This window comes from Anomaloglossus baeobatrachus, chromosome 9 (assembly GCF_048569485.1).
Source record: "Anomaloglossus baeobatrachus isolate aAnoBae1 chromosome 9, aAnoBae1.hap1, whole genome shotgun sequence".
NCBI classification, from domain to species: Eukaryota; Metazoa; Chordata; class Amphibia; order Anura; family Aromobatidae; genus Anomaloglossus; species Anomaloglossus baeobatrachus.
In genome coordinates this window covers 159,661,418-159,688,721 of record NC_134361.1, presented here as the reverse complement: position 1 = coordinate 159,688,721, position 27,304 = coordinate 159,661,418, and the positions used below count along the sequence as shown (strand labels likewise).

General features: G+C 50.2%; 2 protein-coding genes across 2 annotated transcripts in view; one reads left to right on the top strand and one right to left on the bottom strand.

Moving 5' to 3' along the window:
* DNAAF6 (dynein axonemal assembly factor 6) lies at nucleotides 1-27,084 on the bottom strand. Its single transcript, XM_075324031.1, has 7 exons — nucleotides 26,774-27,084; nucleotides 22,622-22,742; nucleotides 10,740-10,812; nucleotides 10,338-10,437; nucleotides 10,151-10,247; nucleotides 9,807-9,892; nucleotides 1-228 (listed from the first exon to the last, which is right to left on the bottom strand). Exons 2-7 carry the CDS (start codon nucleotides 22,700-22,702, stop codon nucleotides 99-101), a joined length of 567 nt encoding a protein of 188 aa, XP_075180146.1. The 5' UTR covers nucleotides 22,703-22,742; nucleotides 26,774-27,084; the 3' UTR covers nucleotides 1-98.
* Nucleotides 27,039-27,304, top strand: part of LOC142251335 (uncharacterized) — a 111,140-nt gene continuing 110,874 nt past the window's right edge. The window contains exon 1 of the mRNA XM_075324030.1: nucleotides 27,039-27,142. The gene's annotated coding sequence lies outside the window, so the exon portion shown is untranslated. The remainder of the gene's footprint in view (nucleotides 27,143-27,304) is intronic.

Sequence of the window (27,304 nt, the reverse complement as noted above, 5' to 3'; positions counted from 1 at the left end):
TTATATTCAGCAGCATTTTATTTTAATTATCAAAAACACATCAATAAAATATTAACAAAATAAGACAATTGGATTGTTAACACTGGAGTCTTCAAGTGTCATGAAAAATTAACAAAGTCAAAGTCTCTGACCATAGTGAGGGTCACTTCCAGAGTTTCTGTGTCCACTTTAAACTGTGCTTTCCCCGTCTTTTCATTCACTGGATGGGGAAGGTGTAATCCAAGTTTACTACGGTCGGAAAAGAAAGCAGTGTTTATAGCTAATAGTGTAAAATATGAAAAAAATAATTTGATTTTAGAACATCCTTTTTCTTCAAGAGGTTGGGAACACCAGTGTAAAAGTTCACTAAATGTTTTGTGCACATGATGTTTATGACCTGGATTAATCACGCTTTTTTGCCAACATTGACTTTTCTGCTTGTCCCGTCAACTCTTTGAAGAGTGGGTGGAGCACGGTCAAGCATATTCAACAGTTATCAGCGACAAAGTTAGCGCAAGTGACAAATTACACCAGAACCTGATGTAAATTTCTGGTGGAGGTGCACAGCATTTGCTAGAGGTGAAGCCCTTTAATACCCTTCACTAAAATTGGAGCATCTCACTCAAACAAGCCATTATTATTATTTATTATTATGGCGCGTTACAAGTGAAAGAGGGTATACGTACAACAATCATTAACAGTACAAGACAGACTGTTATAGGAGGACAGAGGACCCTGCCCGCGAGGGCTCACAGTCTACAGGGAATAAGTGATGGTACAATAGGCGAGGACAGAGCTGGTTGCGCAGTGGTCTACTGGACTGAGGGCTATTGTAGGCTTGTTGGAAGAGGTAGGTCTTGAGGTTCCAACAAGCTCTTCATTAAGGGGTACTTTGCACACTACGACATCGCAGGTGCGACGTCGGTGGGGGTCAAAAGTGACGCACATCCGGGGTTGCTGTCGACATCGGAGTATGTGAATCGTTTTTACTACGATTAAAAAGCGCAAAAGCGTTGAAGTTGTATGACTGGTGTAGCGGCGGTCATTTCCATAATTTTGGAAGGACCGATGTTATGATGTTGTTCTCGTTCCTGCGGCAGCACACATCGTTGAGTGTGAAGCCACAGGAGCGAGGAACATCGCCTTACCTGCGTCCCGGCTGCAATGAGGAAGGAAGAAGGTGGGTGGGATGTTTACGTCCCGCTCATCTCCGCTTCTATTGGCAGCCTGCCGTGTGTTGTCGCATAACCCGACCCCTTAGGAAGGGAGACGGTTCGCAGGCCAGAGCGACGTCGCAGGGCAGGTAAGTGCATGTGAAGCTGCCGTAGCGATAAGTTTCGCTACGGCAGCTATCACAAGATATCGCAGCTGCGACGGGGGTGGGAACTATCACGCTCGGCATCGCTATCATCGGCTTGCGATGTAGTGTGCAAAGTACCCCTAAGGCTGGCTTACAGATTGCCAATCTCACTGAATCATGTTCGAACCATTCCCCAGTGAAAAAGACAACAGATTTCTGAAAGTGGGGACAGAGTGAAGTGGTGTAGAAGGGAAGGATAAATGGCATGTGTTGTGACCGCTTCTCCTGCTGCCCCAAGCAGATAAGGCTAGCTTCACATTAGCGTTTTTCTGCCGGTCGGCACAAAACGCATGTTGCCGGATCCGTTGTCTGCTCAATGCAATGTCAATGGACTAGCGGCAACATGCGTTTGCATCCGTCAGTGTTTGGATCCTGTGAGTTGCAGTTTTTTTTATCCTGTTTCAAAAACTGCAACATGTAGCGTTTTTTGCCTCCGACCAATAACTGCAGCTCACCGGATCCTGTACATTGCAGCAGTAGCTGCAATGTATTTCAATGGGCGCCAGATTCTGGTTTCTCACTTTTGGTTGTATGCGGCTGGAATGATCTTTTCCCGTGGAAAACATGGTCTGAAGCACATAGTTATCTTTTAAATTCTTCAAATTCTTTATAAAAAAAAAAAAAAAAATTTGGTAAAATATATTTATTTTACATTATATCTATAAATAGTCATCACAATCTAACTTTTATTTTTTTTTTTTAAATAAATGGAAAGAGAATTTTGTTTACTTACCGTAAATTCTTTTTCTTCTAGTTCCGTAATGGGAGACCCAGACCATGGGTGTATAGCTTCTGCCTCCGGAGGACACACAAAGTACTACACTAAAAAGTGTAGCTCCTCCCTCTGAGCTTATACACCCCCTGGATAACCAAATATAGCCAGTTTAGTGCAAAAGCTGAAGGAGGACAGCCACCCACAAGTAGAGATAGAGCAAGAACCGGAACAACCGGAGCCTCTGTCTACAACAACAGCCGGTGATAACACGCGGAGCAAGAAACTGCCAAAAGGCAACAGGGAGGGTGCTGGGTCTCCCATTACGGAACTATAAGAAAAAGAATTTACGGTAAGTAAACAAAATTCTTTTTTTCTTAATCGTTCCGATGGGAGACCCAGACCATGGGACGTCTAAGCAGTCCATGGGTGGGAATAAACAGAAAACTGAGAAGTAGGCAGAACCTAACTTCACAAATGGGCGACAGCCGCCTGAAGGATGCATCTGCCCAAGCTCGCATCTGCCGAAGCATGAGCATGCACTTGGTAGTGCTTCGAAAAGGTATGCAGACTAGCCCAAGTGGCAGCCTGACCGACCTGCTGAGCCGTAGCCTGGTGCCTGAGAAACCAAGAGGCACCGACAGCTCTGGTCGAGTGTGCCTTGATCCCCGGCGGGGGAGGCACTTGAGTACACTGGTAGGCATCAGAAATGGCCGACCTAATCCAACGAGCTAGGGTCGGCTTAGAAACAGAGAAGCCCTCACGCCGACCTGTGGTCAGCACAAAAAGAGAGGTGCGCCGCTTAACAGCGGTGCGAAACACATAGATCCGGAGCGCCCGCACCAGATCCAGAGTATGCAACGCTTTTTCAAAGCGATGAACAGGAGCCGGACAAAAGGAAGGCAGGGAAATGCCCTGGTTAAGGTGGAAAGGAGAAACCACCTTAGGGAGAAAGTCCGGAGTCGGACGGAGAACCACCTTGTCTTGATGAAAAAAAACCAAAAAAAAGGTGACTCCGAAGAGCGCGCAGTCAAATCAGAGACTCTCCTGAGGGACGTTATGGCCACTAGAAAGACCACTTTCTGTGAAAGACGAGACAAAGAAACCTCCTTAAGAGGCTCAAAGGGGGGTTTCTGAAAAGCCGTGAGGACCAGATTAAGGTCCCAGCGATCCAAGGGCCGCCGGTAAGGCGGAATGCTGTGAAATGCGCCCTGCATGAAGGAGCGCACCTGAGCCAGCCGAGCGATACGCCGCTGGCACAACACTGACAGAGCCGAGACCTGTCCCTTGAGGGAATTGAGGGATAGTCCTAGCTGCAGACAGACTGCAGAAAGGACAGAAGGGTCGGCAAGGAAAAAGGCCAAGAAGCATGGCCGGAAGAGCGACACCAGGACAGGAAAATTCTCCAGGTCCTGTGATAGAGTTTGGCCAAGGAATACTTCCGAGCCAGAGTCATAGTGGAGATGACTTCAGGAGAGATACCAGAAGTCGTCAAGATCCAGGACTCAAGAGCCACGCCGTCAATCTGAGAGCCGCAGAATTCCGCGGAAAAACGGACCTTGTGAGAGAAGGTCTGAACGGTCCGGGAGATGCCACGGCACCTCTACGGACAGATGGAGCAGGTCTGGGTACCAAGCTCGCCTGGGCCAGTCTGGAGCAATGAGAATGACCCGACGCCCTCCATTCTGAGCTTGCGCAGGACTCTGAGCAAGAGCTAGAGGGGGAGACACGTAAGACAGACGAGACTGGGACAAATCTTGAACAAGCGCGTCCGCTGCAAAGGCCTGAGGATCGTGGGAGCGAAGATCCACTTCCGGAGTGCCCCCCTTGCGGCAGAGTGACCGAAACACTGCCGGATGCAGAGCCCACTCGCCGCTGTCCACGGTTTGACGTCTGAGATAATCTGCCTCCCAGTTTTCCACGCCTGGGATGTGGACTGCGGATATGGTGGACTTGGAGTCCTCCGTCCACAGAAGGATGCGTTGAACCTCCAACATTGTCCCGCCCTGGCAGTTTATGTAGGCAACCGCTGTCGCGTTGTCTGACCGGACTCGAATGTGCTTGCCCGCCAACAGGTGGTGAAAGGCTAAGAGAGCTAGAAGCACAGCTCTGATTTCCAGCACATTGATCGAGAGGGCTGATTCGGACGGGGTCTAAGTGCCCTGCGCTCTGTGGTGGAGATATACTGCTCCCCAGCCGGAGAGACTAGCATCCGTGGTGAGGATCACCCGGGACGGGGCCAGAAAGGAGCGTCCCTGAAGAGAGAGGGGCCGAAGCCACCACTGAAGGGAGCCCCTGGTCTGTGGCGACAGAGCCACTAACCTGAGCAAGGAGCAAGGTCGCTTGTCCCAACAGCGGAGAATGTCCAGCTGCAGAGGACGCAGATGGAACTGGGCAAAGGAACCGCTTCCATTGACGCCACCATCTGACCCAGCACCTGCATTAGGTGCCTGATTGAATGACGGCGGGGCCTCAGCAAAGGGCGCACCGCCAGTGGAGGGACTGCTGTTTGACTAAGGGCAGCTTCACAAGTGCCGGCAGAGTCTCGAATTGCATCCCTAGGTACATGAGCTTCTGGGTCGGAGTCAGAGTGGACTTGGGAAAAGGACAAGCCACCCGAATTGGACTAGAGTGGCGAGAGTGAGCGAGGCACTCCGCTGACAGTCTGCACTGGATGAAGCCTTGACTAGAAGGCCGTCCAGGAAAAAGGGATCACTGCCAATTCCCAGAGGTGCAGAACCGCAACCACTGCTGCCATGACCCTGATGAATACTCGAGGGGCCGTGGCTAACCCGAAGGGAAGAGCTACGAAATGGAAATGTTCCTCTCCGATTGCAAAACGTGGCCAACGCTGGTGTGAAACTGCAATTGGCACATTCAGGTAGGCATCTCTGATGTCGAGGATGCTAGGAAATCTCCTTGGGTCATTGAGGCAATGACTGATCGCAGAGACTCCATGCGAAAATGCCGCACCTGAACATGCTTTTTGAGAAGCTTGAGATCCAGGATGGGCCGGAAGGAACCGTCCCTTTCGGGGACTAGGAAGAGATTTGAGTAGAAACCTCTGAACCGTTCCCAGGCGGGAACCGGTACAAATACTCCGTTGGCCTGCAAGGGTGCCATGGCCTGTGAGAAGGCGGCGGCCTTGGAGCAGGGGGGAGTTGACAGAAAAATCTGTTTTGGCGGGCTGGATAGAATTCTATCCTGTAGTCGTGGGAGATGATATCCCGCACCCACTGATCGGAGACGTGTTGAAACCACACGTCGCCAAAGCGGGAGAGCCTGCCACCGACCAAGGACGTTGCTGGCGCGGCCAGATAGTCAAGAGGAGGCTGCCTTAGTGGCAGCAGCTCCTGCTCTGAGGACGCGGCTTCGTGCGTCAGATGGGTTTTTGGTCCTTGGCTGAGTTAGTGGACGAGGCCGAGGGCTTAGAGGACGACCAGTTGGAGGAACGAAAGGAACGAAACCTCGACTGGTTCCTGCCCTGGACAGGTTTCCTAGTTTTGGTTTGTGGCATAGAAGTACTCTTCCCGCCAGTAGCTTCCTGAATAATTTCATCCAGTTGTTCACCGAACAGCCTGGGCCCAGCAAATGGGAGCCCAGCAAGGTACTTCATTGAAGAAGCGTCTGCCTTCCACTCTCGAAGCCACAAGATCTTGCGCATAGCGAGAGAATTAGCCGAAGCCACCGCAGTGCGGTGAGAAGCCTCCAGCATGGCAGACATGGCATAGAATGAAAAGGCTGAAGCCTGGAAGTTAAGGCAACCATTTCGGGCATAGAGTCCCTCGCGAGGGAATGCATCTCTAGAGAAGCAGAGATGGCTATGAGAGCCCACACTGCTGCAAAAGATGGAACGAGACCCCTGCCGCCTCAGATACAGATTTGGCCAGAAGGTCAACCTGGCGGTCAGTTACTCTTCCCGCCAGGGAATCCTTAAGAGAGGTGTCATCAGCCACTGATACAACTGTCCGGACTGAGAGAGTCTAGACACCGGAGGGTCTACCTTTGGTGAATAAGCCCACTCCTTGACCACCTCTGGTGGAAACGGAAAACGGTCATCAGAACCACGCTTTGGGCAGCGTCTGTCAGGACAGGCCCTAGGTTTGGTCACAGTGGCCTGAAACTGGAGTGGTTAAGGAACACAATCCTTGTTCTCTTGGGCAAGGTAAACTGGTGCTTTCTTGCCAGAGAGGGTTGCTCCTCTGATACAGGCGGATTGAGGTCCAGTACCAAATTAATGGACGCAATCAAATCACTAGCATCTGCGTCACATTCTGACAGATCAATGGGGTACATGGAGGTAGCGTCCGAGCCCCCAGTAAAGGCATCATCCTCGTCCTGCGAGTCAGCTTGTGAATCAGAGCCGCGGGACGAGGAAGGAGAGGGGATTCCTTTTAGGAGGACGGGGTCTGAGACCAGATGGAGAATCCTCTGTGAGCTTTGCTGAGCGAGCCGTAGCAGCAGAAGCGCCCTGAGAAGGGGGCTGATGCATGCTCAGCAGAGTCTGAGACAGTTGTCCCATGGAGAGAAGGATTCTGCCCAAGCCGGGGGTTCAGCCGGAGGAACCACTGGGGATGAGACTCCAGGCTGAGGCACCACCATGTTAGAGCAGGCATCACAATGTGGTTATGTGCTCGGTACAGGCAGTAGGAGCCTACATGCAGTGAATATTGAGTACAGCCTTGCAGCCTTGCTGCTTGTGTGAGACATGCTGCTGAAGTGGGGTTTCTGAGTCAGAATGACCCCCAGCAGAGTATATAATATAAGCAGGTCTACAACCGGAGGTTGTGGCTTGCCATACCGTCTGACATTCTGCCAACCCCTCTGTGCCCTCCAGATCCCACAGCCCGGACCCCCAGAGAGATACTGCAGCCAGCGCCGATCGCTGTGCTGACATGAGAACGCTGATAAAATGGCGCTTCTGCCCAAACCGGAGCGAGGAGAGGGGGCGGGGCCTACTCTAAGAGCGGGAACCCGAGGGCCAAGGAGATATACAGGGGAGGGAAACATTTCCTCAGAGAGGAGTGTCCCTCTCCTGAGCCGAACGGCCGCTGGGCGGAGCCACACTGTCCCTCTGCATGATTGGCATGCAGGGGCAGTGAAAACGAAACTAGGCCTCAGGCGAAGCCGGGGCCTAAATTTAACGATGCGGCCGGCGCGCAGGCACCAACGGCGCGGTTCTCTGGTGAAAACCAGAGAACCGGCCGGAAATGTCAGAATACATACACAGCACACTCTTCCCAACAATAAAGTACAAGGGACCCCCGGATAATAACGTCTCAGATACTTAGCTTGTGAGACGCAGGGCCAGGTCCCTGAGGGATGAGTGCTCCGTCCGGCAGGATCCTGAAAGGGCTGCGGATGGAGACCGGTCTCCTGCAAGGCAGGGAGAACCTTGCTGGCTCCCGCTTCAAGCCAGAGCCCGAGGGATGGTGAAGGAGCGCGGCATGTAAGGCTCCAGCCCTGAAATCAACCTTAACAACACCGCCGACACAGTGGGGTGAGAAGGGACATGCCGGGAGTCCAGGCTTAGACCCGCTTTTCTTTAAACTCTTTTCAAAAATCAAAATCAAATGATAATGCATGTGTGGATGTGTGCCTCCTGAACACAAAGCATTGAACTGGCTATATTTGGTTATCCAGGGGGTGTATAAGCTCAGAGGGAGGAGCTACACTTTTAGTGTAGTACTTTGTGTGTCCTCCGGAGGCAGAAGCTATACACCCATGGTCTGGGTCTCCCATAGGAACGATGAAGAAATATAAATAAATAAAATATATATATATATATATATATATATATATATATATATATATATATATATATATCTCAGCTGTCACTCAACGTGGGGGCGTGTCTCACTGCAACCAATCACAGTAGCCGGTGGGCAGGTCTATACAGTGCAGTAAAGTAAATAATTTAAAAAAAAAAAAAAAAAAAAAAAAAAAAAAAAGCGTGAGGTCCCCCCAATTTTTAAACCAGCCAAGATAAAGCCATACAGCTGAAGGCTGGTGTTCTCAGGATGGGGAGCCACACGTTATGGGGAGCCCCCCAGCCTAACAATATCAGCCAGCAGCCGCCCAGAATTGTCGCATCCATTAGATGCAACAGTTCTGGGACTCTACCCGGCTCTTCCCGATTTGCCCTGGTGCGTTGGCAATCGGGGTAATAGGGAGTTAATGGCAGCAACCCATAGCTGCCACCAAGTCATAGATTAATCATTGCAGGAGTCTGAGAGACCCCCAATGATTAACCTGTAATTTAAAGTTAACACAGCAAAAAAAAAAAAAAAACCTTTATTTGCAATAATAAACACTAACACTAAAAAATACCCTCGTTCACCACTTTATTAAGCCCTAAAAACCCATCCATGTCCGGCATAATCCACGGAGGTCCCGTGTCACATCCAGCTCTGCTACATGTATGTGACAGGAGCTGCAGAAGAACACTGCCGCTCCTGACAGCTCCACGCAGCAACTGAGGTGAGTAGCGCGATCAGCGATGATGTCACTCAGATAACTCGGGGCCACCGCTGGGTCCTCCAACTGTGACAGCAAGTCGCCTGAGTGACACCAATGAAGTCACAGGTGAGTTGCTGTCTCGGGTGGAGGACTCCAGCTGGCCACGGGTAACCTGAGTGACGGCAGCGCTAATCACGCTGCTCACTTCAGTCACTCAGGGGATTAGCGGTCACCGCTGAGTGCTTCACGGGTGACCGCTAATCAGGACGCGACACACTGACAGAGCCGCTGGATGACAATGAAGTCGTGTGAAGTTCATCTGACTTAATCCTGATCGTGCAGCTCTGTCTGTGTCTGCTGTCATCTGCCATTCAGCTCTGCTACATGGCAGTCTGTGTCTGCTGTCAGCGGCCATGTAGCAGAGCTGAATGGGAGATGACAGCTGCTGAGATTAAAAACGGATCGAAAGAAAGAAAGAACCCAAACGCATGCAAATGCAAGTGAACGGTCCGTTTTTTTTTTGTTTTTTTTGCTGGATCCGGTAGACTAATCTAGAAAAAAAAAAATAATAATAATAATATTAATTCAGGTCACTAGCGGTGGCATGCGTTCTACTTTAAAAATGGATCCTGTAACATGCAGTTTGCTTTTTTGCCTTAAGGCAGAAAAAAACGCTGATGTGAAGCTAGCCTAAGTCAAGTGTCCAGAGAGAAGAAGTCACAGAAGGCAGCACTGGGGGAGGGGTAACACATGCACCTGCTGTTTAAGGAAATGCATATTTGCTGCTCTCTATGCAGACAATCCCATCCACCTGTCTGCACTGAAGCCGATGCCCAGAGGTGGGCGGGATTATGGGAGTGGAGAGCAGTGAATATACATTTTCTTTAATAGTGATATTCGTGCTCACCTAGCCGGTGGTTTACTGTAGGGGCTGGGCAGTCACGTGTGCCCACTATTTAAGAGAATATTCACTGCTCCCCAGGCCAACATCTGTTTAAGTGGGCATGCATGGCAGTCACATGTGCTGTGCCACTTACACACTGAACTCAGATGCAGCATCAGAGGAAGACACTGTGGAAAGGAAGGTAAATTGTTTTAATGTGTGCAGCGTGATGCAGGGGAGGAAATCACCCCTATAACAGGGTTAGCAGCAGGTGCCCACCCCCTTCTCCATAGGAGAACTTTTTTTTGCCCCCATTTTCCTTGTCTAAAACCTAGACAAGTCTTCTAGTCTGACAAATACGGAGACTAATTTCACCGTATGACATCAGAAAAGTCAAGTGTTTCATTGCTTACTATTTTGGAGTACGGAGGTCCAGGAACTTTCTTGTTATATCAAGTGACATGTCAGAGGCCCTCGTGTTAGGCAGATGGATTTTAACCTGGGATAAAAATTTGAGGAAAGAATGAAAAACCCTTATGAAGATGGATCACTACAGCTGTATTCTTCTTACCATGCATTTGGAAAGGTTTTAGAGTTTTCTGGAAGCATTCCTTGCATTCTCGTGATTGGGATAGCAGTCTTTTAGAAGTGGTTTATTACTGGATCCACGGCAAAGTAGTGACGTACAATCCCAGAAGGTTTGACAAATAACCATACAATTAGGTAGAATCCACCCACATTGTCAGTGACTGCTTACCACTATATCCTCACAGCAGGCTGTGGATGGGTTTTTTCGACTCAAGCCCATAAAGAGATCTTCACTTCCAACTCGCTGCTTAAAATGCATCTCATATCTGTGTAAAGAAAAGTTTATTTTTTTTTAGTTTCTCTTCATGCGATTTTAGCCTTGTAAATTGATCTATTAAATAATTATGTCACCGTACTCCGGTTGTTTCCGTGGGTCCAAAGAGTCATCAAATTGTGATCCATCAGGAACTTCTGAAACGCTCCATATATCCTTACTGCTTATGTCATTTGGAAATGCTATAAAGGGGAGGCAGATTCAGGTGAACAAGGATATGCAAACAATTCCAAATTTATGAAAACGTTTTCAGTTTTTATATTAGCATACCCAATTTCAAAAGAAAAAAAAAAAAAAAAAAAAAAAAAAAAAAAACACGGAAATTTTATAAAATGCAAGTGTCACTTTTTTGGCAGCAGCTCTGCATCTTAAGGTGGAAGCTGCCCCAAAAGTGTACGGTACTTTTAAACAGGTCAAGGTTTCTGAATAGACTCATGCTTGGATAAAAGGACTGTTGTCTATGGATAGACTACTGAATACTTACTACTGCTCCATTTTTTTTCGGATGCTAAAGGTCCAATATTTCCCGGAGTAATCCCAGAGGATGACGAGAGGCTCTAATTGGGAAATTCAATAGGAAACAAAGCAGATTAAATAGGTGACAAAATGTGTACAAGGAAGCAAATCCTAATCATATAACTGCACAATCATCTCTGGATGAATGGCTGGTGAGGATTTTTACCATATTCCACAAGATCATAGAGTGATAATATACTGTATGTCATAATATTGTGTAGTGCCTATTGCTAAAATGTAATATTGGCCAAGCAAAAAAAAAAAAAAAAAGCTATTTATGTTTCATCTAGATTAGTCTTCCCTCTTCACCTTACTTTATGGATCAGACTAGAACTTTCACTCTGAAAGTTTTGTAATAACATCACTTTCCCCCCCCCTGTATAAAATTCACTGGCTTTCAATGTCATGGGTATGTGCAGTGAGGATTTTAACCTTGTTGCCAACTACGGCAGCTATGCTGACGCCTAGTCTGTTAAACAAGATAAAAACCTAACCTACATATGCTGCAGATTAAGAGCCTTTAGGCTATGTGCGCACTAGAAAAGTGATTTTTCTCAAGAAAATTTCTTGAGAAACTTCAGGGAGTTGAAGATTACCGCATCTGCAGTAAAAAAAGAGAATTTTGTTTACTTACCGTAAATTCTTTTTCTTATAGTTCCGACATGGGAGACCCAGACCATGGGTGTATAGCTTCTGCCTCCGGAGGACACACAAAGTACTACACTAAAAGTGTAGCTCCTCCCTCCGAGCATATACACCCCCCGGATGACAAATCCAACCAGTTTAGTGCAAAAGCTGAAGGAGGACATCCACCCATAAGTAGAGATAGAGTAAAACCCGGAATAGCCGGAACCTCTGTCTACAACAACAGCCGGTGAAAAACACACGGAACAAGAACTGCCAACAGGCAACAGGGAGGGTGCTGGGTCTCCCATGTCGGAACTATAAGAAAAAGAATTAACGGTAAGTAAACAAAATTCTCTTTTTCTTCATCGTTCCTTATGGGAGACCCAGACCATGGGACGTCTCAAAGCAGTCCATGGGTGGGAAATAAACAGAAACTGAGAAGTAGGCAAAACCTAACTTCACAACTGGGCGACAGCCGCCTGAAGGATGCGTCTGCCCAAGCTCGCATCTGCCGAAGCATGAGCATGCACTTGGTAGTGCTTCGAAAAGGTGTGCAGACTAGACCAAGTGGCAGCCTGACAGACTTGCTGGGCCGTAGCCTGGTGCCTGAAAGCCCAGGAGGCACCGACAGCTCTGGTCGAGTGCGCCTTAATCCCTGGCGGTGGAGGCACCTGAGAACATTGGTAGGCATCGGATATGGCCGACCTAATCCAATGAGCTAGGGTCGGTTTAGAAGCCGAGAGACCCTTGCGCTGACCTGCGGTCAGCACAAAAAGAGAGGTGCACCGCCTAAGAGCAGCGGTGCGTGACATAGATCGGGAGCGCCCGCCCCAAATCTAAAGTATGCAATGCTTTCTCAAAGCGATGCACAGGGGCCGGACAAAGGGAAGGCAATGAAATGTCCTGGTTAAGGTGGAAAGGAGATACCACCTTAGGGAGAAAATCCGGCGTCGGACGGAGAACCACCTTGTCTTTGTGAAAAACCAAAAAGGGTGACTCCGAAGAGAGCGCAGCCAAATCAGAGACTCTCCTGAGAGAAGTTATGGCCACCAGAAAAACCACTTTCTGGGAAAGTCGAAACAAGGGAACCTCCCTAAGAGGCTCAAAGGGGGGTTTCTGTAAGGCCGTGAGGACCAGATTAAGGTCCCAGGGATCCAAGGGCCTCCGATAAGGAGGAATGATGTGAGATGCGCCCTGCATGAAGGTGCGCAACTGAGCCAGCCGAGTGATACGCCGCTGGAACAACACTGAAAGAGCCGAGACCTGTCCCTTGAGGGAATTGAGGGATAGTCCTAGCTGCAGACCGGACTGTAGAAAAGACAGGATGGTCGGCAAGGAAAAAAGGCCAAGGAGCATGGCCGGACGAACGACACCAGGACAGGAAAATTCTCCAAGTCCTGTGATAAATCCTGGCCGAGGAAGACTTCCGAGCCTGAGTCATAGTGGAGATGACCTCGGAAGGAATGCCTGAAGCCGTCAGGATCCAGGACTCAAGAGCCACGCCGTCAACCTGAGGGCCGCAGAATTCTGGCGGAAAAACGGACCTTGTGAGAGAAGGTCTGGGCGGTCCGGGAGACGCCACGGCACTACCACGGACAGACGGAGCAGGTCTGGGTACCACGCTCGTCTGGGCCAGTCTGGAGCAATGAGGATGACCCGACGGCCCTCCATTCTGATCTTGCGCAGGACTCTGGGCAAGAGAGGTAGGGGAGGAAACACGTAAGACAGACGGAACTGGGACCAATCCTGAACCAGCGCGTCCGCTGCCAAGGCCTGAGGATCGTGGGAGCGAGCCACGTAAACCGGGACCTTGTTGTTGTGCCGGGATGCCATGAGATCCACTTCCGGAGTGCCCCACTTGCGGCAGATTGACCGAAACACCGCCGGATGCAGGGCCCACTCGCCGCTGTCCACGGTTTGACGGCTGAGATAATCTGCCTCCCAATTTTCTACGCCTGGGATGTGGACTGCAGATATGGTGGACTTGGAGTCCTCCGTCCACTGAAGGATGCGTTGTACCTCCAACATTGCCAGGCGGCTGCGAGTCCCGCCCTTGAATGATGTAGGCAACCGCTGTCGCGTTGTCTGACTGGACTCGAATGTTCTTGCCCGCCAACAGGTGGTGAAAGGCTTCGAGAGCTAGGAGCACAGCTCTGATTTCCAGAACATTGATCGAGAGGGCTGATTCGGCCGGAGTCCAAGTGCCCTGAGCTCGGTGGTGGAGAAACACTGCTCCCCAGCCGGATAGACTGGCATCCGTGGTGAGAATCACCCAGGATGGGACCAGAAAGGAGCGTCCCTGGGAAAGAGAGGGGCCGAAGCCACCACTGAAGAAAGCTCTTGGTCTGTGGCGACAGAGTCACTAGCCTGTGCAAGGAAGAGGTCCGCTTGTCCCAACAGCGGAGAATGTCCAGCTGCAGAGGACGCAGATGGAACTGGGCAAAGGGAACCGCTTCCATTGACACCACCATCTGACCCAGCACCTGCATGAGGTGCCTGATGGAATGACGGTGGGCCCGCAACAGAGAGCGCACCGCCCAGTGAAGAGACTGCTGTTTGACTAAGGGCAGCTTGACAAGTGCCGCCAGAGTCTCGAATTGCATCCCTAGGTACGTGAGTTTCTGGGTCGGGGTCAGAGTGGACTTTGGCAGATTGACAATCCACCCGAATTGGACAAGCGTGGCAAGAGTGAGCGAAACACTCCGCTGACAGTCTGCACTGGATGAAGCCTTGACTAGAAGGTCGTCCAGGTAAGGAATCACTGCCAACCCCTGGAGGTGCAGAACCGCAACCACTGCTGCCATGACCTTGGTGAATACTCGAGGTGCCGTGGCTAGCCCGAAGGGAAGAGCCACGAATTGGAAGTGTTCCTCCCCGATTGCAAAACGGAGCCAACGCTGGTGTGAAACTGCAATTGGCACATGCAAATAGGCATCTTTGATGTCGATGGATGCAAGAAAATCTCCCTGGGTCATTGAGGCAATGACTGATCGCAGAGATTCCATGCGAAAGTGCCGCACCTGAACATGCTTGTTGAGAAGCTTGAGATCCAGGATGGATCCGTCCTTTTTGGGGACTAGGAAGAGGTTTGAGTAGAAACCTCTGAACCGTTCCCGAGCGGGAACCGGTACAATCACTCCGTTGGACTGCAAGGATGCCACGGCCTGTGAGAAGGCGGCGGCCTTGGAGCAGGGGGGAGTGGACAGAAAAAATCTGTTTGGCGGGCTGGAAGAAAATTCTATCCTGTAGCCGTGGGAGATGATATCTCGCACTCACTGGTCGGAGACGTGTTGAAACCACACGTCGCCAAAGAGGGAGAGCCTGCCATCGACTAAGGACGTTCCTGGCGCGGCCCGATAGTCAAGAGGAGGCTGCCTTGGTGGCAGCGGCTCCTCCGTTCTTCTGGGGACGAGGCTTCGTGCGCCAGTTGGGTTTTCGATCCTTAGCTGAGTTAGTGGACGAGGCTGAGGGCTTAGAGGAGGACCAGTTAGAGGACCGAAAGGACTGAAATCTCGACTGGTTCCTGCCCTGGACAGGTTTCCTGGTTTTAGTTTGTGGCAAGGAAGTACTCTTCCCGCCAGTAGCTTCCTTAATGATTTCATCCAGTTGTTCACCGAACAGCCGGGTCCCAGAAAAAAGGGAGCCCAGCTAGAGACTTCTTGGAAGCAGCGTCTGCTTTCCACTCACGAAGCCACAAGATCCTGCGGATCGCGAGGGAATTAGCGGAGGCTACCGCTGTGCGGTGAGACGCCTCCAAAATGGCAGACATAGCATAGGATGAAAAAAACGAAGCTTGGGAAGTTAAGGCAACCATTTCGGGCATAGAGTCCCTAGTGAGGGAGTGCATCTCCGCCAGAGAAGCAGAGATGGCCTGAAGAGCCCACACTGCTGCAAAGGAAGGGGAGAAAGAGGCCCCTGCCGCTTCATATACAGATTTGGCCAGAAGGTCAAACTGGCGGTCAGTGGAATCCTTAAGAGATGTGCCATCCGCCACAGACAACTGTCCGGGCTGAGATTCTAGACACCGGAGGATCTACCTTTGGTGACTGAGCCCACTCCTTGACCACCTCAGGTGGAAAAGGAAAACGGTCATCAGAGGTACGCTTAGGAAAGCGTTTGTCAGGGCAGGCCCTGGGTTTGGTCACAGTGGCCTGAAAACTGGAATGGTAAAAAAAAAAAACAAAAAAAAAACCCATACTCCTTGCTCTCTTAGGTGAGGTAAACTGGTGTTTTTCTACCAGAGAGGCTTGTTCCTCTGACACTGGTGGATTAAGGTCCAGAACGGAATTAATGGACGCAATCAAGTCACTAACATCCGCATCACCTTCAGATAGATCAATGGGGTACATAGACGTAGCGTCTGAGCCCACAGTAAGGGCATCCTCCTCGCCTTGCGATTCATCACGTGAATCAGAGCCGTGGGACGAGGAAGGAGAAGAGTCCCTGCGTCTCCGTTTAGGAGGACGGGGTCTGTGATCAGATGAAACATACTCTGTGAGCTCTGCAGAGCGAGTCGGAGCAGCAGAGGCACCCTGAGAAGGGGGCTGATGCATGGTTAGCAGAGTCCGTGACAGCTGTCCCATGGAGTCGGCAAAGGACTGGGAGATAGCTTTAGAAAACGATGCTACCCAAGCCGGGGGTTCAGCCACCGGGGCCGGAGCAGCCGGAGAGACCCCTGAGGAGGCTCCAGGCTGAGGCACCACCATGTTAGAGCAGGCATCACAGTGTGGATATGTGCTCGGTTCGGGCAGTATGAGCTTACATGCAGTGCATATAGAGTAAAGCTTTGCAGCTTTCTTGCTCCTAGTGACAGACATGCTGCTGAGGTGGAGGCTCTGTAGTAAAAGAATTCACTCCTTCAGAATGACCCCCAGAGAGTGTATAAAAGTCCACAACCAAAGGTTGTGGCTTACCAGGCAGTTTGTGTGCCCTCCGGATTCCCAGCTTGGACCCCCAGACAGCTTGCAGAGCTGCAGCAGCCAGCGCCGATCAGTGTGAAAAAGCTGAGAAAATGGCGCTGGAGTGAGGAGGGGGGGCAGGGGTTAATCCAAGAGCGGGAACCGGAGGGCTAAGGAGAACTACAGGGGAGGGAAACATCTCCCCAGAGAGGAGTGTCCTCCCCTCTGCTGAACGGCCGGTGGGCGGCGCCGCACTGTCCCCCTGCATGACTGACATGCAGGGGAAGAGAAACGAAAGTAGGCCGCGGCCGAAGCCGGGGCCTAAATTTATCCATGCGGCCGACGAGCAGGCACCCTCGGCGCGGTTCTCAGGAAAAAAAAAAAAAAAAAAAAAAAACCACAGAGAACCGGCCGGAAATCACAGCAGAGGAACCCCTGGTGCCGCCATGCTCAAATAACACACTCTCCCCACACAAGGAACCCCTGAATAACGTCTCATATACTTAGCTTTTTGAGACGCAGGGCCATGTCCCTGAGGGATGAGCGCTCCGTCCAGCAGGGACCTGAAAGGGCTGCGGATGGAGACCGGTCTCCTGCAGAGCAGTGAGAACCGTGAAGGCTCCCACTTCAAGCCAGAGCCCATAGGGGATGGTGAAGGAGCGCGGCATGGAAGGCTCCTGCCTTGAGATCAACCTTAACAGCACCGCCGACACAGTGGGGTGAGAAGGGACATGCCGGGAGTCCAGTATGGACCCGCTTTTCTTCCAATTCTTTAATTAAAAATCAAAAGAGGATGCATGTGTGTGTGTGACCTCCTGAACACAAAGCATTGAACTGGTTGGATTTGTCATCCGGGGGGTGTATATGCTCAGAGGGAGGAGCTACACTTTTAGTGTAGTACTTTGTGTGTCCTCCGGAGGCGGAAGCTATACACCCATGGTCTGGGTCTCCCATAAGGAACGATGAAGAAAAAAAAAACAAAAAAAAAAAAACACCAAAACACATGCGTTTTTGCCGCAGTTTTGGTGCGGCTTTTCCGCAGGTTGGTCCCTGCGGTTTTATATCCTGTAACTGCAATAATATATAAATAAAGCATGTTGAAAAAGAAAAGATAGATAATTTATTGATCTGTCCTCTATCAATCAATAGATTGAGTCCCTGTGAGGACACTGCAGTTCTCCCGGTCGGTAGTGTGTTCACATTACCGACCATGAGAAATGACCTGTGGTTACCTCTGTAGTCTCGTTATGAGGCTGCATTCTGTACAGTGTCAGTCGTGGGACCTGCGTGGATTACGCCGGAGCTGGGTGTAAAGGGGTGAAAGAGGGGCTTTTTTTGCCTTTATTTTAAATAAAGGATTTTTCGGTGTGTGCTTATTCACTTTACTTACGAGTTAATCATGAAAGCCGTCTCAGACGCTGCCATGATTAAGCCTGGACTTAAATGGCAGCGATCCGCTGCCATTTAACACCTTATTACCTGGATCGCCACCGCATCACGGAGGGACACTCCGGGACTGCCGCATAATGGATGCGACAGTCACGGGGCAGCGGTGGGCTGATATTCTCGGCTGCGGGAGGGGGAGGGGGCCCATTAACCCTGGCCCTCCCCAGCCTGCGAATACCGGGCCGCAGCTGTGTGCTTACCTCGGCTAGATGATAAAAAAAAAAAATTAATATACGGCGGAGCCCACATTATATATATATATATATATATATATATATATATATATATATATATATATATATATATATATATATATATATATATATATATATATATATATATATATATATATATATATATATATATATCTTTGATTTCTATATGTCTGAGTGTGATGTGTGTTTACTCTATGCGCCGCTTCCTCTTCTGTCATAATGACATCGCTTCCCTGCAAAACGCAGGGTAGTGATGAACATTACGGCAGGTAAACCGCAGCTATACCGCACATCATTTGCTACCTGCAGTATTTCACGATGAGATTACAGTGGAGTGAAATACCACATACCTGCGGAAAAGTAGTGACATGCACATTTTCTCAATAAATTCTGCAGAAAGAATGTTCTTGAGAAAAAAACAAAAAAAAACAAACAGCTATTTTTTTTTTCCCCATAGGTTTTGCTGGGAAATGTCTGCAGAAAGGTTACAAACATTTCTCAAGAAATTTCTGCAGCAAAACCGCAGGTAAAAACGCACTGTGCGCACAAGGCCTTAACCCCTTCACGACCGCGGGCCGTAAAATTACGTCCTATTTTAACGTGACTTAACGACCAGGGACGTAATTTTACGGCCTAAACTTCATTTGATTGCCGTGGCCATAGCAACGGCTTTCAAATGATGTCCCCTGCTGTTTCTTACAGCAGGGGACCTTTGCTTGACCCCAGGGGGGGCGGCATCGCCACCCCCTATCGACGATCGATGTGATTGGCTGTTCAAATCTGAACCGCCAACCACATCGATCGCACTAATTTCGGCAAAAATAATGCCCGAATTAGTGCGATCCTGTGAGATCCAGCTATGAGATGCCGCAGCTGCAGCAGCATATCATAGGTGGACCTCAAACATGCCGCCCCCAGCCCCTGCAGCACTGATTGGAGCGATCGTGCTATGACGCGCAATCGCTCCAATCAGTGTGCAGTGGGGCGGTCTGATCTGCCGGTGGCCGCCCTCCCCAGGCCTGTGCTGGCCTGTGAGCCCTCCCCCAACATGTCTGCAGCGTGGAGTGGCTGGTACTTTTGGTACCACGCCACCGCTGCTGCTGCCGCCGCCTCTGATGTCTCCGCCGCTGCAGCTCTATTGGTAAGTATTCCGCTCCCTGCGCGCTCCCGTGAAGGCCCCTGCCCGTGCCCCCCCCGATCTGCCCCCCTACGCCCCGATCTGCCCCCCTACGCCCCGATCTGCCCCCCCGGCATCCCGATCTGCTACCACCGCTGCTGCTGAGGTCACCGCTGCTGCTGCAAAGTGAGTACTGTGCTCACTTTGCAGCCCGTGCGCGCTCCCGTGGTGCCCCTGCGCGCTGCCGTGATAGCCCCTGCCGTGCCCCCCCCGCGATCTGCTCCCCCCAACCACCCCCCCCCCCCCCCCCCCCGACATCCCGATCCGCTCCCCCCGCGATCTGACTGCCTCCCCCATTATTTCTATTCTGCTTCTGCAGCTCCCTCTCCGGTCTCCCCCTCTGCTCTCCCCCCCTCCCCCTCTGCTCTCACCCCCCCCCCTCTCCCCCGACGTCCTCTTACCTGTCTTCACCGGCCTGATCACATCTGCGTCCATCGCTGGGTCCTTCCTGGGCATTCTGCTGATCTGCCTGCTGCTCCTGTAAAGCTGTCCATCTCTCTGCCATCTGTTCCTCTGCAGCTCTTCTGGTCAGTGATCCTCCTGCTAGTCCTCTGGGTACTGTGAGTATAACTTTTTTTTTTTTCTCCGTATCCCCTGTCCATTTTTACACCTCATCCGTCCCGCCAAGCGCTGATCAGGGATGCAGATAACGGATCGGCATCCCTGCTCAATTTTTGGCGTGACTTTTTTTTCCGTATTCACGACGCTTTTTGTATCGCATCCGTCCGTGCGTCCCGCCGAGCGCTGATCAGGGATGCAGATAACGGATCGGCATCCATGGTCAATTTTTGGCGTGACTTTTTTCCGTATTCACGACGCTTTTTGTATCGCATCCGTCCCGCCAAGCGCTGATCAGGGATGCACATAACGTATCTGCATCCATGGTCAATTTTTGGCGTGACTTTTTTTTTTACGTATCCCCGACGCTTTTTTTTATCGCATCCGACCGTGCGTCCTGCAGCGGCCGATCAGTGCACTGCGTCTGTGCGTTTGAAAAGTCAAATGGCGCTCCTTCTCTTCTGAGCCCCGCCATGCGCTCAAACAATTACTTTCCACCACATATGAGGTATCTGCGTACTCAGGAGAAATTGCACAATACATTTTATGGTGCATTTTTTCCTGTTACCCTTGTGAAAAAAAAAGCTACCTAGTTGAAGCAACCGTTTTGTGGTAAACAATTTTTTTTTTCTTTTCACGGCTCAACGCTATAAACTTTTGTGAAGCCCCCAGGGGTTCAAAGTGCTCACCAAACATCTAGAAAAATTATTTGAGGCCTCTAGTTTCCAAAATGGGGTCACTTGTGGGGGAGCTCCATTGTTTAGGCACCTCAGGGGGTCTTCAAACCGGACATGGCGTCCGCTAACAGGTGCAGCTAATTTTGCACTCAAAAATTCAAATGGTGCTCCTTGCCTTCCGAGCACTGCTGTGTGTCCAAACATTTGATTTCCACCACATGAGGTATCTGCGTACTCAGGAGAAAATGCACAATACATTTTATGGTGCATTTTTTCCTGTTACCCTTGTGAAAAAAAAAAGCTACCTAGTTGAAGCAACCGTTTTGTGGTAAAAAATTTTTTTTTTTCTTTTCACGGCTCAACGCTATAAACTTTTGTGAAGCCCCCAGGGGTTCAAAGTGCTCACCAAACATCTAGAAAAATTATTTGAGGCCTCTAGTTTCCAAAATGGGGTCACTTATGGGGGAGCTCCATTGTTTAGGCACCTCAGGGGGTCTTCAAACCTGACATGGCGTCCGCTAATGAGTGCAGCTAATTTTGCGTTCAAAAATTCAAATGGCGCTCCTTCCCTTCCGAGCTCTGCCGTGCGCCCAAACAATTGATTTTTACCACATATGGGGTATCAGCGTACTCAGGAGAACATGCACAATAAATTGTATTGTGTACTTTCTCTTTTCTCCCTTGTAAAAATGAAAATTTTATGGCTAAAGTAACATTTGTGTTAAAAAGTAAAATTTTCATTTTTTCCTTCCACATTGCTTTGGTTCCTGTGAAGCACCTAAAGGGTTAATAATCTTATTGGATGTGGTTTTGAGCAGTGTGAGGGGTGCAGTTTAGAATGGGGTCACTTTTGGGTATTTTCTGTCACCTCGGCCTCTCAAAGTCACTTCAAATGTGATGTGGTCCCTAAAAAAATTATTTTGTAAATTTTGTTGGAAAAATGAGAATTTGCTGATGACCTTTGACCCCTTCTAACTTCCTAACGGAAAAAAAATTTGTTTCGAAAATTGCGCTGATGTAAAGTAGACAAGTGGGAAATGTTATTTAGTAACTATTTTGTGTGACATCTCTCTCAGATTTATGGGCATAAATTTTCAAAGTTTGAAATTTTCAAAATTTTCGCCAAATTTCCTAAATTTTCACAAATAAACGCAAAAAATATCGGCCTAAATTTACCACTGACATGAAGTACAATATGTCACGAAAAAACAATCTCAGAATCGCCAGGATCCGTTGAAGCGTTCCAGAGTTATAACCTGTCAAAGTGACACTGGTCAGAATTGCAAAAAAATGGCCCGGTCATTAGGGTGTTTTAGTGGCCGGGGGTGAAGGGGTTAATGTGTCCCACTTCTCCACATCTAATGCAAGTCTATAAGGGGAGGGAACAATACAGCAGCAAAATTTAATTGTGAGCCCAAAGAGTCGTTCCTTTAGATCAGTGTTTCTCAACTCCAGTCCTCAAAACCCACCAACAGATCATGTTTTCAGGTTTTCCTTAATGTTGCACAGGTGATGGAATTATTCCCTGTCTAACATTGAGGAAAACATGATCTGTTGGTGGGTCTTGAGGACTGGAGTTGAGAAACACTGCTTTAGACCATCTCGGTCTGCAGACACAGGAGCTTAGAATAGGTCCCATCTATCAGTGGTGGGAATGCAACACACAGACCCCAGCTGTTATTATTGGCATCAGACTGGCTGCATACACTGAATGGATCCACACACCAGTCACTGATGAGAATCACAGATCAGCCACTTATCTGCAGCTACATTTAAGGCTTTGTGCGCACTAGAACTGTGAAGTTTCTCAAGAAAATTTCTTGAGAAACTTCTGGGAGTGGAAGATTTCCGGACCTCCGGAAAAAATCCGCACCAAATCCGCATGCGGATTTGCCGCGATTTTCCCGCAGGTTGTTCCCTGCGGATTTTGCAGGCTGTACTGCCGAAATCCGCAGGGTACCTGCAGAAAAGAATTGACATGCTCATTTTCTCAAAAAATTCTCAAGAAATTCTTCTCAAGGAAATTTCTTGAGAAAAATCCACAGTGTGCGCACAGCTATTTTTTTTTCACATAGGATTTGCTGGGAAATGTCTGCACAAAGATTGCAGACATTTCTCAAGAAATTTCCGCGGCAAATCCACAGGTACATCGGTCTAGTGCACACAGAGCCTTAGGCTTACATCCATATCGAAGAATCCCTTATATCAGCAGTGTATAGTCCCCAGTTTCATCATCCCCCCCTTATACTTACTTGTTCATCTTCAGCATTGTTTAGCAAGTCACACAAAGCCTCAATAGATAACGGTGAGGAAAAGTCATTGGGACGCTCCATAACTAAAATAACTGGGATGGTTAAAATAATAAAAGGTTGCCTGCAGAGAAAAAAAAAAAAAAAAATTAAATAAAAAAAGTGTAAATAAATTAAAGCCAGGCCTGCTACAATCAGCCCACCATGCTGCTTTACTCACAGTTTCACACAGCCCACATAAGCTAAGGCCACTTTGCCCTTTTATACAAGACTAGGCCAATACAGGTGATCAGCCACAATCATCCCAAACAGCTGGACTGGCTCAATGGAGCGGGAAATACAATTCCCTACTACCAAACAGTGACACATCGCTGGAATCAGGGTCTCTGTCTCTCAGATGGGGGAGCAAAGACCTGGTGGCAGATTCCATTTAAGGAAGGTGTCTCATGATTGCGCTGTGCCTCCCAGCTTAGGCCTATTTCACACATCCGGCGTTTTGCCGGATCCGGCCCGCATGCAGTACAGTACATTCAATTACAGTGGAAGCGCGACACCATGCGGTTGTGTGCTTCATGCACAACCACATTTGTCCGTATGGTGTCCTGCTTCCACTGTAAATGCCTGTACTGTACTGCATGCGTGCCGGATCCGGCGAAATGCCGGAGGTGTGAAACGGGCCTTAGGTGCCCTTCTGACTGACATTTCAGACCACCAGCATGGTGGCTCCGCTGGCCTGACTTGTACACCCTTCAATGCTACAAGCACAGGCATCTTTGCCTTGGCATCATGGTCAGATCCTGTCAGCTTTAGGCCCCTTCACACGTCCATGAAAATCACGCACGTGTTTCACGGACGTGTCAAAGGTGCGTATTGCCCTCTGTGAGCCGTGTTTATGGGCTACGTGTGTTCTCCGTGTGTTATCCGTGATAACACACGGAAAACAGGAACTTTCTGCTCACCTGTCCCTTGTGTTGCTGTCATGGTGCTGATCTTTGGTCTCTGGTCCTGCCGACTCCCCGCTGCTGCTGCTTCCGGCCCGCAGTGGAGTGAATATGCAATGAGCGTAATGAGTGGGGGTCGGAAGCAAGTGCCAGCAGTGGCAGAGACAGCAGTGCTGGAGAAGATGAGTATAGAACTTCTTTTATTTCAGACACGTGTGTTTTCTCCGGTGCGTGCCACAAGCATCACATCCGTGCAGTCCGTGTGACATCCGTGATGCCGGAGAAAAACAGACATGTGTACGTATGGAGCACACGAGCACACGTATGCTCCACATGTACACACAGTCCATGGCAAAACACGCACATGTGCGCAGACCCATTGATTTTAATGGGTCTACGTGTGCCCGTGTGGTAACGGACCAAACACGTACCAGAGATACGGACGTGTGAAGGAGGCCTTAGAGAAAGAACTTGTAAGGTCTGTGCTCCTTGCCCAGACCGGCCACCTATGATAGATTGCATTGTGGCCTGTAACCCGGGCAACGAGTAGTAAACTATAGAATTATAAACACCCCCATTTTTGAAAACAGAGGATTTTTTCAGCGGTTCCAGGCGGCCCATACACACGAAACATCCCGACTACCTAACACATCAATGCAGAGTAAAGCTGTTTGCGGGGGCAGGGAGCAGGCGGTCAAATATGGCTGCACGCCCCAAAGAGAGGTCAGAGATGGCTGCACGCCCCAAAGAGAGGTCAGAGATGGCTGCACGCCCCAAAGAGAGGTCAGAGATGGCTGCACGCCCCAAAGAGAGGTCATAGATGGCTGCACGCCCCAAAGAGAGGTCAGAGATGGCTGTACGCCCCAAAGAGAGGTCAGGGATGGCTACACGCCCCAAAGTGAGGGAAGAGATGGCTGCACGCCCCAAAGAGAGGGCAGAGATGGCTGCACGCCCCAAAGAGAGGGGAAAGATGGCTGCATGCCCCAAAGAGAGGGCAGAGATGGCTGCACGCCCCAAAGAGAGGGCAGAGATGGCTGCATGCCCCAAAGAGAGGGCAGAGATAGCTGCACGCCCCAAAGAGAGAGCAGAGATGGCTGCATGCCTCAAAGTGAGGGCAGAGATGGTTGCATACCCCAAAAAGAGGGCAAAGATGGCTGCACGCCCCAAAGAGAGGGCAGAGATGGCTGCATGCCCCAAAGAGAGGGCAGAGATGGCTGCATGCCCCAAAGAGAGGGCAGAGATGGCTGCATGCCCCAAAGAGAGGGCAAAGATGGCTGCATGCCCCAAAGAGAGGGCAGAGATGGCTGCACGCCCCAAAGAGAGGGCAGAGATGGCTGCATGCCTCTAAGTGAGGGCAGAGATGGTTGCATACCCCAAAAAGAGGGCAAAGATGGCTGCACGCCACAAAGAGAGGGCAGAGATGGCTGCATGCCCCAAAGAGAGGGCAGAGATGGCTGCATGCCCCAAAGAGAGGGCAGAGATGGCTGCATGCCCCAAAGAGAGGGCAGAGATGGCTGCATGCCCCAAAGAGAGGGCAAAGATGGCTGCATGCCTCTAAGTGAGGGCAGAGATGGCTGCATGCCCCAAAGAGAGGGCAAAGATGGCTGCAAGCCCCAAAGAGAGGGCAGAGATGGCTGTATGCCCCAAAGAGAGGGCAGAGATGGCTGCATGCCCCAAAGAGAGGGCAGAGATGGCTGCATGCCCCAAAGAGAGGGCAGAGATGGCTGCATGCCCCAAAGAGAGGGCAGAGATGGCTGCATGCCCCAAAGAGAGGGCAGAGATGGCTGCATGCCCCAAAGAGAGGGCAAAGATGGCTGCATGCCTCTAAGTGAGGGCAGAGATGGCTGCATGCCCCAAAGAGAGGGCAAAGATGGCTGCAAGCCCCAAAGAGAGGGCAGAGATGGCTGCATGCCCCAAAGAGAGGGCAGAGATGGCTGCATGCCCCAAAGAGAGGGCAGAGATGGCTGCATGCCCCAAAGAGAGGGCAGAGATGGCTGCACGCCCCAAAGAGAGGGCAGAGATGGCTGCATGCCCCAAAGAGAGGGCAGAGATGGCTGCATGCCCCAAAGAGAGGGCAGAGATGGCTGCATGCCCCAAAGAGAGGGCAGAGATGGCTGCATGCCCCAAAGAGAGGGCAGAGATGGCTGCACGCCCCAAAGAGAGGGCAAAGATGGCTGCAGCCCCAAAGAGAGGGCAGAGATGGCTGCACGCCCCAAAGAGGGGGCAGAGATGGCTGCACGCCCCAAAGAGAGGGCAGAGATGGCTGCATGCCCCAAAGAGAGGGCAGAGATGGCTGCATGCCCCAAAGAGAGGGCAGAGATGGCTGCATGCCCCAAAGAGAGGGCAGAGATGGCTGCACGCCCCAAAGAGAGGGCAAAGATGGCTGCAGCCCCAAAGAGAGGGCAGAGATGGCTGCACGCCCCAAAGAGAGGGCAGAGATGGCTGCACGCCCCAAAGAGAGGGCAGAGATGGCTGCATGCCCCAAAGAGAGGGCAGAGATGGCTGCATGCCCCAAAGAGAGGGCAGAGATGGCTGCATGCCCCAAAGAGAGGGCACACAGGCTTTAATATCATCTCTGCCTTTCGGAACAAGTGTTGTATACAGAGAAAAGGCAGCACTGACAGTGCCTCCTCCTCCAGACCCAGAAATCACTAATAAACCAGCCAAATCATCATCAATAAAATAATGTACTAAGGCGTCCAAATGTCTTTTCAGAACTTATGGACGACAGAGTATGTAAAATAAAGAAATGAAACAAAAAAAAGAGACAAAAGAGTAAAGTAAAAATAGAAGAAAATAAGATCACGGCCAATCTGATTCGCTGCTTCCGGCCCCGTCAGGAAAAAAATCCATCCAATATTCAGGATTATTTCTACAGAAAAGAGGACGTGGTTTCTGTTTTTCGTGCGCGTTTGTGGTTGTAAACAACGTGAGACGCCCGGCCATGTGATTCCTATTTTTCATTACATTTTCCCATTATAAGAGCAAAAAATCTAAATAAAAAAATAAATAAAAGACAGAAGTTAGCGAGGCCCGAAAACCGGGGAAAATGATTACATTTATTAGAATGGAGGAAGAAGACATTATTTTAGGGCCATTAATGGAACATGGACAAAAATCCCGAAAATGTGCCCAGTCAGTAATGGTTAATAAGGAGTTCAGCCGCCATGTGTCTGCGGGTTCTCTGCCTCCGGTCACACGGTGCAGTGTTTACCTCAGGTAACGGGAGTCCCGCCGGCCTCACCGGACCGGTCTCTAGTTTGTTTCCGCAGCAACATAGTTACTATGGTAACAGACAGCTTCCGGTCCAGTATGGAGGACGCGCGTGGAATATGCCTGGTTCATTGGAGAAAGAAGACGTGACCTCAGAGCACCGGGGACCAGCGGCTTCTCCTGTAGACTGGAGTCCGAACGTTCGTGTTAACCGTCGTTCAGTCACTTTAATTACAGGCGCTGTAAGGACACCTCAGGGTAAGGGCCTCGCGGGATCACGTGGTTGGTGACCTGCGTGACGTCGGCGCGCTGTTTCTGTTAGCGCCAGTGACCGGTGAGGAGCAGCTGTCAGCGGCGCTGCCGTGTGCAGGTGAGGTATAGCCGGCGGCCAGTGCTGGGTATTGCCGCCTCCCCGCTGTCCTGTGTGAGCGGTGCTGTCACCGGGAGGCGGGCGGGACCCTGGGAGCACGCCATGTGTGCAGGCTCCCGGTCAGCGCCGGCTATGGGGCAGTGTGGCCGCTCGTGCTGTGCT

Coding starts and splice junctions, on each gene's coding strand:
- DNAAF6 (XM_075324031.1), bottom strand. CDS start 22,702: ATGGAGCGTCCCAATGACTTTTCCTCACCGTTATCTATTGAGGCTTTG. Junction 10,813..22,621: donor ACAATGCTGAAGATGAACAA/GTAAGTATAAGG, acceptor TTTCCCAATTAG/AGCCTCTCGTCATCCTCTGG. Junction 9,893..10,150: donor CCTGCTGTGAGGATATAGTG/GTAAGCAGTCAC, acceptor TTTTTATCCCAG/GTTAAAATCCATCTGCCTAA.